Here is a 12908-nt window from a genome sequence, read left to right as displayed (position 1 = left end):
TCGCACTGCGAAATGTGTAAACACTGTGGTCATGTGACCAAGTGCATGGAAACTGGTTGGAACGAGTTGCTGTAGCCGGAATATTCTGGATGAGACAGAGTTAACAGTAGTGTACAAGACGTTGTGACAAGAGACTGAACCACGGTAAGATAAACATTTGGAATCACTTATCTCGCTGAAACCTTGCTTGCTTGTTGCACAAGTCCGGCGACTGGCCCCACGGCGAGAAAAGTGGGTCATTCTCACACCAGCTGATTACTGCGAACACTCGCTGAACGCTATCCGACATTTCACTGCTATTTTCTCGTCAGCATTGATTTCACTGTTTTTTCTTGTACTAAATGCCTGTAATAACACAACGAACTAAGTGTTGCTAGTCGTTTCCTTTCTATGAAACACGCTTGCTAAATTTACACGTTTTGGGCGGATTTCGTTGGTGCGATATGGTATTTTTTCGAATTTAAACGGACGCTTGGTGACAGACGCTACCTTGTGGCTTTGTTGCTGTAAATATTTATTTCTGAACAACAATGGTGAATGGATGTCGAAATGATATTTTCAACGTTTGAAATAGTTTCAAACTAGGATCAAAGGTTGAGAATTGTCATTCATTTGAAAATATACAAATGTGAGATTGTCTTTGTTGATGTGTCAATGTCCAAATAAACATTGGCTATGCGAACCAACTCCTCGTTTACTGTCATTTTGATTTCAAACAAAATATGTGTCTTAGATGTGTAACAGGCCAGGGTACGATGTAGTAAGCAGATTATTAGAAAGGCCATATCAGAGCTCTTTTCTGATGCAACTTTCTCCGTTTCATATCTGTCGACCCCTGCTCCCTAACTTCTAGGACTGCAGAATTAATGCAGCGCATATTTTTAGATTTATATGAAATTTAGTTGAAGTATTGTCTGTAGGGAGTTTGTTGTTGAATTGTGAAATACAGATGTTTTGCACTGTCCGCTGTTAGCAATGGTAAACGAACAAAGCTTTGCCACCGTTCGTTGTGGGCCCGGCCGGCTCTCCGTCAGCTGATTCCAGCTGGTTTGAACTAGTACACTCACAAAGGGAAGGACTAAACGTTTGGAGTCTCATTGTACTTGCCTAAGTCACGTTACAACCATAGCAACCACGAAGGCGACAGATAGACAGAATGCAGTTGCAATAGTGGTAGATCATTTTGTTTCTGACAAAAGAATAGTCCATATTGGATTATCTGACGAACTTTGTTGTGAAATGTTGCATACTGTTTGTAATATGTTTCTATACTGCCTCAAGAGACGTGAATTAATAAAAGTTATCTACCTTTCATTTGTTGATGTGGGAATAATTACAACAAAACCATATAGAAACCAAATAATTTTATTTTGAATATTGTTTTTTTTCCGATTTGAGCTGTTTCAAAGTTTAGTGTGGTTTTGTTGTGAAGCAAATTAATCACATAGGTGTAAAATTGCCAGAGCCTTTTAACCAAGTGTGGTAAGTGGGTGGCTTACTGAGAATGTATAAAATGCTTTTAACAATATTCCAATTATATGGCTGGTGGGTACACTAAATATGTTAAGAATTCCTATGTCATATATTGGGCCAAGATCTTGCCTGTGGCAGGAAAAATATATAACCACAAGGCTACCCTAGCAAAGTTGTCCTTGAATTTCCACCATCTAACAAGATTATGTGTTGGCTATGAAGAAATATTATGTTAGAATTTAATTATCCTTACATAACTTTTATTTTTTGAAAAGAAGAAAATATCAATGTCATGAACGCAAAATGTAAAAACAAATTCCAAATGTACAAGTAAGCGGACAAAGAAATTATATATCTGTTGTCTCCTATTCATAGATGAGTATTTTAAGCATGCATGAGTTGGATTGCACAAGCATGCATGACTTGGGTGGCAGAAGAACTTGAAAAAGCAAGGTTCACATATAATAGGAACACTGCATGAGCTGCATCACTGTAAGAGCTGTAGTCAGACTTAAATATAGCAACCCCAGTTTGTGGCCTGGATTCCACCTTCACCTTGCCAGTTACCTGGATCAGCTGATTGCTGTGGACCGCCTATCTTGGCAGTGTTAGTAGAGGCTGTCAGCTAGCTCTCACCAAGTCGTGGTCTGATGTTAGGGATAACCTCCATTTCTGCGCAGGGGAAATAACAGTTTATATTCACCCTACTACTGATCAGAAGGTGACTTTTGTTTATATTTCTGTTACTTTGTGTTTTGAACATTATGAATTTATTTGCTGGCTTATCTGTCCTTAAAATGTGAAACAGTCATGTCACTTGAACTTGATTCCGTGGAATTTTGTAAAAGCCATTGCAAATTCCTTTTGGCAATAACAACATGGTCACCCAGGTCAGTTTTATGTGTCTAACTTTGCATACTATTCCCATGTTTCTGTATGTTCATTTCTTCTTTGTTATATGCATTGGTTTGTACAGGTGCACCAACATTTTGTACACTTGGTCCCTGATTATTTTCTGACCTAAGTTTTGCATTTTAACAAATAGATCAGATTTGCCTAACATAATTCGGTTTTGGTGCTTTACCTTGTTTTATTATAGAGGACTTCAGTTTAAGTTTTCTGAGCGTGATTGCGATGTGTTTGGTTGAGCTGAGCTGCCTGGCTGACCCACTATAGTGCTATTCATAGAGCAAGTTACCAAGGTCAGCCAGAAAGGTTATGACCTGGTCAGTGCCCATGTGTAGCTAAAACACAGGCATGGCAGCATTGACCACTTAAGAAAGAGAGCTTATGAAAGAGAAGGAGAGTTTAGTTCAATGCTGTTTTGATTTGAAGCTCAGTTATGTGACATTGTGTACTTCAGAAAGGATATTAGATCTTTCCCCATCTGACACAGGACAGTTACATTTGATTAAAGTTAGTGGCTTGTATCTCTGTCTGAAAGCAGAAAGTCAGGTTTAATGAAATGTGACAGGATTTTATTTAAAAACATTTTGCAGATTGAATGAAAGTTGATGTAACTATGCTTTGAGGTATTTGCTAGCCACTCTTTTGTTGAGAGGGGGCACGGAGGGCCCAGTCTAAAGCGCCGCAATTTGCTGTGCAGAGTTGCATACCAGGGGCATGGCAGAAATGTAAGATGATGGGTTCAAATCTCGTTTTGCCCCGATTACATTACTAGGTGTGTCAGCACCAAACCCATGCTTGTATGTTTCACCAAAGTGGTGAACATCTAAGACCTGCATCACTTCGGGCTTGCCTCCAACATCAAGCTGACTAGCTGTGATATAACTCGAATACTGTTGAAAGCTGTGTTAAAACCCAACTCACTCACCCTTTCATTCAGATTTCCATGTCTAAACCTTTTCCTTTCGTTTTGCAGTTCAGAGATCAGTAGTCTTGGCACAATGGCTGACCTAGAAGGCAAGTACATGTGCCATGAAGACAACGGGCAGGCTGAAGAATCTTTGTTGTCAGAATCAAATCAAGACCAATTCTCAGTGGAAACTGAAACAGAAACCCTGCCTCCAGTGGAAGATGGGCAGGAGAATGAACCTGACCACAGGGGTGAGGAGACGGAAGGGGAAACTGAGCCTCTCTGTGATACAGACACTGATTGTACCCACAGCTGCGCCTCAAGCTCACAAGGCTCTCCCCTCCCCTGCAAGAAATTCCTGGCAGAGCAAATGGGCATGGGTAGCCCTGAGAGTTGTATCACCAATCCTGTCATGGAACCATTGCCCCTGAAGAAGTATCTCTCCACGGAACTGGGGTGTGGTGATGAGGACTGTCAAAGTTGCCTCTCCAGCAACAACACGACCCCTCTTCCATACAGGAAGTTCAAACCTCCAGAGTCTGATGCAGGAACTGATCTTCTTCCTGTGTGCCGCATCTGCCAACTTCCTGGAGATGACGATGAAATACTCTTCTCACCATGTCGGTGCTCAGGCTCTCTCAGATATGTGCATTACCATTGTTTGTTGGTGAGTACCATTGCAAACTGTTCCTGGGTTAAAGAATAGTACAGTGTTCAAAATTGGAATGTTAAGAAGTCCTTGTCCAATTATCATAGCCCTTATTCTAATTACATTATGACAGTATTAAAACAAAAAGATTTAAAGGGTCCTTCAATTCAAGTATAGTACATGCTTGCCGTAAAAGGTGACTATGCTTGTGGTAAGAGGCAACTAACTGGATCGGGTGGGCAGGCTCGCTGTCTTGGTTGATACATGTGATTGTATCTGGAATATTGCTGAGTGCGGTGTTAACAACAAACAAACCACATATAGTAGCAGAAAACCACATATATCACTAGCTACGATTTATTCCTGGTATGACACTGGTATAGTGTTTGACTTATTAATGCATATTGTATCGATCAGTAATCTCTTGGAATGTTTGATCTGCATTCAGATTCAATTCCTATTAGCCAGCTCCTAATGTAATTTTCTCTTTACCTTTTTTCAGAAATGGATAGAAGTGTGCTCAAGAAAGACGAAGAAACCTCCAAAATGTGAACTCTGCTTCTTCCCCTACATCAGACACAAGAGATTTAAGGTTGGTATCTATTTTTGTCCTCTTTCATCGTTAGTGCATGTTTGTCTTTACATAATTGTGTGAATGCATGTATAACCCTCCAGCGAAGGATCCTTTACATAAACAGGCATTTGTTCAGCTATAAAGAAAGCACTACGCTCTGGCTGTTTGGGAGTCCCAACAGATTTGATTCTGGTTCTTGAAAAACTCCTTTTTCTGCTAGTATTAGTTGGTGTATCTGTCTGTTAGTAATGACCCTACTTGCAGGGGCATTGTCTCTGTTTTATTAATGTTAATTACAATGTCTAGAACTTGGCAAAAACTGGCACTTGACTGTGGAGTTTGTCACCTTTAAGAGGGAGCAATCGGATATCACGTAAGGTATTAGCAGTGTAGAATTCATTATCAGGAACCCGGTTTGCCCGATTATGTTTCTAGGTTTGTCAGCACCATACCCGTGCTCGTGGGTTTCACCGAAGTGGTAAGACCTGCATCACTTCGGGCTTTCCTCCCACATTAGGCTGACATACTGTTAAAAGCAGCATTAAACCCAACTCACTCACTTATTCATTATCAGGAGGAGACTAGATGATTCTATCACCAAGCTGTTTCAAATAAATTATATGATCTGTAAACATGGTAGTGTCCTTATACATTTCAAATGAATATATTCATGATCACTTTGTCAAGACTAGTGATTTTCAGTCTATTTCCATTTTAAGTCTCTGAGGTAGCGATGACCCTTAGATTTATTGGTGTAAGATGAAGCTGCCAAGATTTTGTTGGGGTGTTACAATTCTATCTGAGGTCTATCAGGGATCGATTCCACTATATCCAAGCTGGACCAGTGCAGGGAAAAACATTGCTAGTGCAGGTAACTTTTACTGTCAGGATGCGTCAAGTGCAGCAGTAATATTTGATAAAAATCGAAAATTTAATTCTTTTAGAATTGGCTGCAAATCTTTTTGAATCCAGGAATGAAAGTTTATGAAATTAGTGAAATATACAGGAGGTCTGAATGCAGTGAATTTGCAGAACTAATTCTTTACAATTACCACTAGAACAGTCACTCATGAGGTTACAATCACATCAAACAGACACTTTGAGACTTCTTTTTTGAGGTTGTTTACTGGATATCACGATGTGAAAAGCCATATACAGATTTACCCAAAATAAAATACTGGAGCACATTTTCAAATTTATGTTCTCTTTGAATTCATTTAATATTCAAAATAACTGATAATACAGTGTTTCAATTTTGATAAACTGGTTCAGTCAGTATTTTGGTTGTGCAACCTGATTATTTACTTGGTTGCATCCGGTGCAGATTGTATGACAGTGGCACTCAATTAGGAGTGTTGGTGCGTTGGTGTAACAGTGGCACCCATTTGTGAATATGGATGGGAACAGTGGCACTCCTAAATGTGTGAGGACAGGTGGAACAGTGTTTGTTTGTTTGTTGTTTAACGCCACACCCAGCAATATCAGATTATGTCTAGTTAACCATTGCTGATTCCTGTAATAGTTCGTTAAAAGTAATCTCTGGCTGGATAATTTTTTGTCAAAATAATAGATTGTCATCACTACCCTTGTGTGTACATAACAGGCTCCTCTACTCCAGTATAACAATATCTACTCTACTGTATGAACATTCTAAATGCCTATCAAAGAACTTAAATTGGTTAATTAAAGACTGGGGTAAGAAATGGATTTGCAGCCATATGAACCCACCCATGTTTAAAATGTTGTAAATTTGTGCTGAAAAATGCAGATTAATTGATTTTCAAAGATAAGATGTCTAAGACACCCATCACCAGTTGTGTGTTATTCGAATTTTGTTCTAATTTTTAAAAACTTTAAATCAATTTTGTTTTTTAATAAAACCGTGTAAAAGTATTCTTTGAGTGCTGACTAAGGGCCAGTACACAGTTCATGTTTTACAGGCGCTAAAGATATTTTAAACTGAAAATGAAACATAAGATAAAATCAACTGAGAGGTATAGCTTCTTTTGCCCCTCTGTTTATAATAGGTTGGAAATATATTTCTCACCAGACGAAATAATTGCAGTTTCCTATTCTAAGTCAGTCCTTATGTGAACATTACTGCCCATGGCACCACAGGCAGGCACCTATTTCAGACATGGCCTTTGCCCTTAACTGCCAGCCAGCCATGTGACCTCTCCATTCCTACAATGTTGATTATTAAGTGATCTGCACATAGTAGACACGATAGGGATACTATTTGAGTGGTCAGCATGGTAAGATAGTAAGGCTTATCAGCGATAAATGTATGTGAAATGCAGTTAAAATTAGTCTATTGTAACTGTTAACTGTGTCAATTATATAAATATATATATGTTTGTTTTTAATGAACATTGATATGCAAAAATCGCTGGTTAAAGAAGTGGAAACCCTTGTGAATGTAGCCAGGATCCCAGTTTTGTAGTTTGGGACAGAGATTCTATAGAATTTGTACAGAAATGAATATGGATGTATATATGTTTGATCTGCTTGAGTCTGGTGTCGAGTCTGTGCCAGCCAGTGAAAAAAGGGTTAATCAAGTAATGGACACACACAAATGCATTTGGTCTAAATATTCGCGAGACTTGCTGGATGAAGGGACATGTTTCTGTAATGAGATCCTGGCTGGAGGGTTGTGTTGTCCTTGAGTTACACATTGTTGTCCTAACATTACTTAGTCATTGAATTCCTACCATACTGACTCTCCTGTCATGGTCAGTACGTATTGCCAGTGAATCTTGTAAGAGTTTTCCAAAGAGTTTAGTTTTTCTTTGATGAAATAAAGACTTGAATTAAGATTAGTGACTTTTGGAATATGGTCAAAACAGGAACCTTATCTTTCTTACGGCAATATGTATGATTGTGTTTGTGAGTGTTCTCCGATCAAGGTCTCCTCTGATTTGCACAGTGGTATTTCATTGCTATACAGTTTTGACCTAACAATCGTAAATGGTCTATTCCAAAACAACACTATTATCATGTTTATAGTATCTTAAAGAAGTTGTCCAAAAAATTTCATCAGACTACTTGTAAGAAATGCCTATCAAACAAATTTTTACACTGAAGAATGATTTGAAAGGCATTTTTGTAGAAAGATTGATTTGTGATTAAAGCTGCAACAGCAAGACAAATCATTGGTTATTCATTAATTGTATTACTATTGTAGTTTATGGAAGTGGTAACCACTCTCATGTGATTCGATTTGGTTAAAATAACAACTTTATTTTCTTTCTGTGTACGGTTTTCAGGCAATTTTGCCAACGTAGGCAATACCAGTTATATCACTTCTGTAATTTATCCATATGCTATTATGTACAGCTGTGTAATATGGAGAGAACTTGATTGATATTGTCTTTATTGCATCCTTTATTCTAGAGTCAGTTGGAACCACAATTAAGCAACAGTTGTCACAAATGTATGTGATAAATATTCATAGTATGATTTATTAGCCAAGAAAATCCTGCTGTTATGTCACAGATTTAGTATTAATTCAAAGGAAAAGGCAAATGCATTGAGAGACAAAAAGTGGTGGCAGACTGCACCCGCATAAGCTCATGCACAGTAAATGTGGAGAATAGTTATGCAGGGTCTAATAGCATAAATTAATTATTGTTCCAGTGTCACAATTATCAGTTGTTATGAATGTTTATACCATATGTTTTCATCAGAAAGTAAAAAAAGAGTTGATTTATTGCAACTGAATGAGAAAAAAAGTCATATAGTTAGAATCATAAACATGAAACTTGTTTAACATGAAAAAACATTTAGTGATAAAATAATGAAATGTTTAGTGGTTATATTGCTATCTTATTTCAGGTGTCATTTTTGGAAAGTGGGGTTGTTATGATGTTGCTAACGATGTTGCTAATGCCTTCTTCCTTTGCAGCCTTTGTTTTCAACTTGTGCATGTGAGCTATTGGCCAAATCGGGCAGCGTGCTCGCCATTGTTGGCTGTCAACACATTTGTGGACGCTTCACAAGGTCCACTCATGTGCATGTGCCCGGCTCAATTCTTAAAATATTTTATATTTTTTCAGCTGGGTGTTGGAGGATGAAAATCGGGTCCACTGCTGATTAAGACAATATCGAATGAGAAAGGTTGAATGAAAGCAGTGCTTAAGCGAAAGAGGACCCACAACAGTGACCATGATCCAGATCCTGGTATATTGTATATTGCAGGTAGTTTTCTACTTTTCTTTCATGCCTTGTTGTTTAGTTACATCCCCATTACCGTGTCAACATGTTCTGAGATTAATTGTCATGTGTTTGTTTCTTCCAGTTCCATCACTGGCGTCTTCCCAAGGTCAGCAGACGGGACAAATGTCTTCACACAGCGTTCCTGTTCAACCTGATAATCATGATCGGATGTGCAGTGGCCACTGTTCTCTGCTTCCTCTCCGATAAAGGACAGATCACGAACTTGCCCAAGAACAAAGTGGAACTGACTTCGGAGGAAGTAATAACACTAGCATGTGGCGTTTTCTTCTTTGTGTCATTCTTCATTGCCATGACCGTTGAGATCAAAGCAAAGCACACTGTGTACAAACTCTTCATCAAGTTCCTCACTCAGAACACAGAATGGCAGATTGAACCCTATGACCGCTCAAAGGATCCTATGTACAACATCCACCCTTCTCACAATGTGTGATGATGATGATGATGATGATGATGAAAAACACTTTGATTTTGTGGATGTGGAACAATGACATTTGTCAGTGTGCATGACTTTCTTCAAAATGGCTCGGCTGAACTCTCACTCAGCTTTTGCTGTGTCATACAGCAAACTAGTTCACTTTCAGTAAGCTTGTGGTTAATTTACACTGAACACAAACATAAGGAGAAATCTAAAGACTGTACTGTCACTTAGACCACCAAAGGATGAAGGTGTAATGTTAGGTCTGTGTGAGTGCATCCTGCAGCAGTGTGTGAAATGATTTGCATTTCCAGGTGTTTACAGATGTGTGCATTGTCAAGTCTGCTGTTGGATCATTATGTCCTTTGCAGGTTCTCGTTAGTGATGTTATGGTATCTCTTGTTCAAAGTTGTCATTTCCCTGATACCTTTATTAGTAACCAATTTATCTGACAACTGTGAACAAATTACCATCAGAATATTAAACACACTGACTTTGGAATCATTTCATAATGCTGTTAGGAAAAGCTTACGAGAAATATTGAAATCCAATCACTATTCTCTTTTCAAGCAACTAAAAAATCTATTTATATTTTTTATTTCTTACAATTGAGTTGAATTGGTCACTCACTGTTTTCAGTTCTTGATAATTTTAATCCTTGAGTGTGTTTTATAGCAGTGCAGTTATCAACTTCATCGGTTGATAATTAGTGCATTATAAATCTAATCGTGAGCAAATAAATCTTCTTGTTTTGCTTCTTAGATATCAGGTAAGACAGTCTTGTATGTTTAAACTTTCGAAAAATGATTTATTTTTTTTTTCTGTGATAAATCCTTATATGTCAATAGACATGAACTTATAACTAAAATATTATATTATTTAAGCTGCTCTTGCCATTGGTGTTTTGCTTAAGTTATATTCATCAGGTTTGAGGGAATGTCCTCTGAGACACTTATTTGTTTATGAGATTTTATTTTTTTGAAATATTACTGGTACATTTTATCAATGTCTTGGCTGAAGCCTGTTCAAACTATCAGTATTATGTTTGTTGTGCAAGCATTTAACAAGAACAGTTCCCATGACCACATGGTAGTCTGTATCATGACTTCATAACATACTGTGTAAGGATAAGTGACGTGTCTTTCAAAAGGTGCAGTTTCACAGAGCAATCTTAGTGCTAAGACAGTCGTAGCCCTTCGATTGCTTGGTATAACTGTTCCTAGCAAGACACAGATATGAATATAAAAGACTATTCTAGGCCAGCTCTACATCAAGGGGACCTGTAAATTATTCAAAAACATTCAATTTGTTTCTGAGAGCACTGCCAATTATTTGTTATAACAGATGATCAATGCAAAACTTGTTAGGACCAGTGCTGAACGATTGTGCAACTGAAAAAATATCTCATCACATATCCTTCACATGAAGACAAATGTGACACGGAAGCATTTTCTTGGAAGGGTTAGACACAATTCCACGTTGATACTCAACAATAAGGGTAAATAAATACCTTGTCACATGATCAGCAAAGACATGGTGACGTGTTGTATGTAAACTGTAGCAGATACAGTGATAGACCTAATGCTTGTATGGTTGGTAGTTTGAAGAACATAGATGTTTTAATGTGAGCAAGAAAAGAACAAATTGCAAATACAAGTATCATATCAAGCAGCAGTAAATATTGACCAACACATTTCTTACCTGTAAATTGCATTCCCATATCATTATGATAGACCTAATAAAAACAAAGGTGTTTCTGATTACCTGAATTTAAAAAAACTAGTAGCCGTTTGGTTTTTTTGCTTAATTTCTTGCAAGATAGTATAGCTGAAGTCAAGGATACAAATTTGTGTCTCGAATTTTACATATGTTTCAATATTGTTGGCACGCAACAGTATGATCAGTCTCGTGAAATTAATGGCACCTAAAGATATTTTTTTCAACCAGAGTATCTTGTAAGTGAAGTGTCCTCCATGGGATATACAATCATTAGATCTATGCAACCCTAGCATGGCGGTGGTTAGAGCTTACAGCTTGATCTCACTTCACTGCGACGCTGTCAGCTCACCTTTGCACCTTGGTTACTTTAATAATATAAATACCGTACCTGAATATCATTGTAAAAAATATTGTCTTCGCAGGGTTGTATGCCCATTGGCAGTTTGAATCTTCACCTGTTTTGGTGTTAACTGGATTTTCATTGATCCTGATATTGACCTAATCATCCATTAGCCCACCATCTCATAAATAGCTCCAACTCCAGTTCACCTCCAGCGCAAGGTTCCTATACTCATCAGAAAGTCAACCATTGACTCCATGCTCATACTACAATCATGAATATTATCAGAACTCTGTACAGGGGCTTATATCAGGGGAGACAGACAGATGCTGTTGAGATATGATGGTGAATGCCATTTACACAGATACTTGAATTTAGAAAGAGAATTTATCATATACAGCCTGAGATGTGATGCTATACATTTTGTATACCATAGCGAATGCCAGGTGCTATCAGCCATTTGAATACTATACTGCACCTTTTCAGTGTAGTTTTGAATTTATATGTTAATTCATAATGTAATATTTTCATATGTTTCTTTGAAATGACCAAGTGTTGATATTGGTATTGATCATTTGTACAAATCCACTTTATGAGACTGGCTGCATGTTAGACTACTTACGCTGTGAATGGTAACCATGTTGGTTAGGGAGTGAGGCTGGGTCAGAGATGCATGTCAGTAATTTGTTCATCACTAAGTGATATGTATTAATATTTAAAGTAATCCAAGTACTGAGTTTGTGTTTAAATTTAGTGCTGTGAGAGAAATATATTGCCATTGTACGAAACATTATTTAAATCTTTATATATATTCTTTCTATTTTTAATAAAATGTCATCATATGATTCAGACTTGTCAAATTATTAAGCGTTAGGAGTGAAGTATTCATCTCCATGGTCAGTGCTATTAGGTCAGTAGGTATCATGTAGAAACTATCTTAAACTAGTCTTAGGAGCGATGATGTAGCACTGTGGAAAGTGTGCCTGGGTGCCTTTGTACAAAGTAATCTTAGCGCTAAGGTGATCGTAACTCCCATACCTTAACATAGACTTACGACAGTCGTAGCGCTAAGATTGTTCTGTACAACGGGGCCCAGGTATGTTGTGCAGTACAAGGTCCTATTCCCAACATTATGATCACAAAGTCAATCTTAGAACTCATTCATATGTTATTGATGGCAGATATCCAAACATTGTGTCCCCGATGTTCTTTAAGATCAGATCTTGATCTGAAATCAAATTGATTACTCTTGATATTATTTATCATTTCACTCACAGGTAGAATACTATCTTCAAGGTAGCATATATCTGGATATGAGCTTTCATTTCATCAGGGCATGGGTCTAGACTTTATGCCACTAAAACACAGGGCACTGTACCAAGTTTTGTGAGTACCTTGTGTTGGGAGATATATTTAATCAGGGTGTGCAGCCGAGTGGTATTCATTCCACTTTGACATGTTTAGGCCATGTGTTACATGAAGTCTTCTAGCCTGTTAATGTTACTTGATGACTATCTTTAGCGGGAATTAATGTTGGAGATGCTGCTGATCCCGTTTGGTACAGGGAGTGAGTAAGTGAATATTGCTTAACGCCGTATCAGCGATTTTGCAGCTATTTGCGGCCTTGGTACGGGGATCCGGGTATCTACTAAGGGATCTGGGTTTCTACTCAGAGGGTATACAGGA

The 12908-nt window shown here is 37.9% G+C and overlaps 1 protein-coding gene across 2 annotated transcripts; it reads left to right on the top strand.

Moving 5' to 3' along the window:
• LOC124138790 (E3 ubiquitin-protein ligase MARCHF4-like) lies at window positions 1-12067 on the top strand. 2 transcript variants are annotated; one of them, XM_046505658.2, is made up of 4 exons: window positions 1-144; window positions 3356-3956; window positions 4441-4530; window positions 8810-12067. In XM_046505658.2, exons 2-4 carry the CDS (start codon window positions 3381-3383, stop codon window positions 9176-9178), a joined length of 1035 nt encoding a protein of 344 aa, XP_046361614.1. In that variant the 5' UTR covers window positions 1-144; window positions 3356-3380; the 3' UTR covers window positions 9179-12067. The 2 variants fall into 2 exon arrangements, with proteins under 2 accessions (XP_046361614.1, XP_046361615.1); XM_046505659.2 differs by lacking the exon at window positions 1-144 and adding an exon at window positions 2048-2194.
• Window positions 12068-12908: the final 841 nt, after the last annotated feature.

This window comes from Haliotis rufescens, unplaced genomic scaffold (genome assembly GCF_023055435.1).
Source record: "Haliotis rufescens isolate VD_foot unplaced genomic scaffold, xgHalRufe1.0.p SCAF_2, whole genome shotgun sequence".
Lineage (NCBI taxonomy): Eukaryota > Metazoa > Mollusca > Gastropoda > Lepetellida > Haliotidae > Haliotis > Haliotis rufescens.
The sequence above is the reverse complement of the archived record's forward strand: the minus strand, read 5'-3'. Positions and strand labels throughout refer to the sequence as shown.

Excerpts from the sequence above, each read along its gene's own strand:
- LOC124138790 (XM_046505658.2), top strand. The coding sequence starts at position 3,381 with ATGGCTGACCTAGAAGGCAAGTACATGTGCCATGAAGACAACGGGCAG. Across the intron at positions 3,957-4,440 it reads TGCATTACCATTGTTTGTTG|AAATGGATAGAAGTGTGCTC; the intron begins GTGAGTACCATT and ends ACCTTTTTTCAG. Across the intron at positions 4,531-8,809 it reads TCAGACACAAGAGATTTAAG|TTCCATCACTGGCGTCTTCC; the intron begins GTTGGTATCTAT and ends TGTTTCTTCCAG.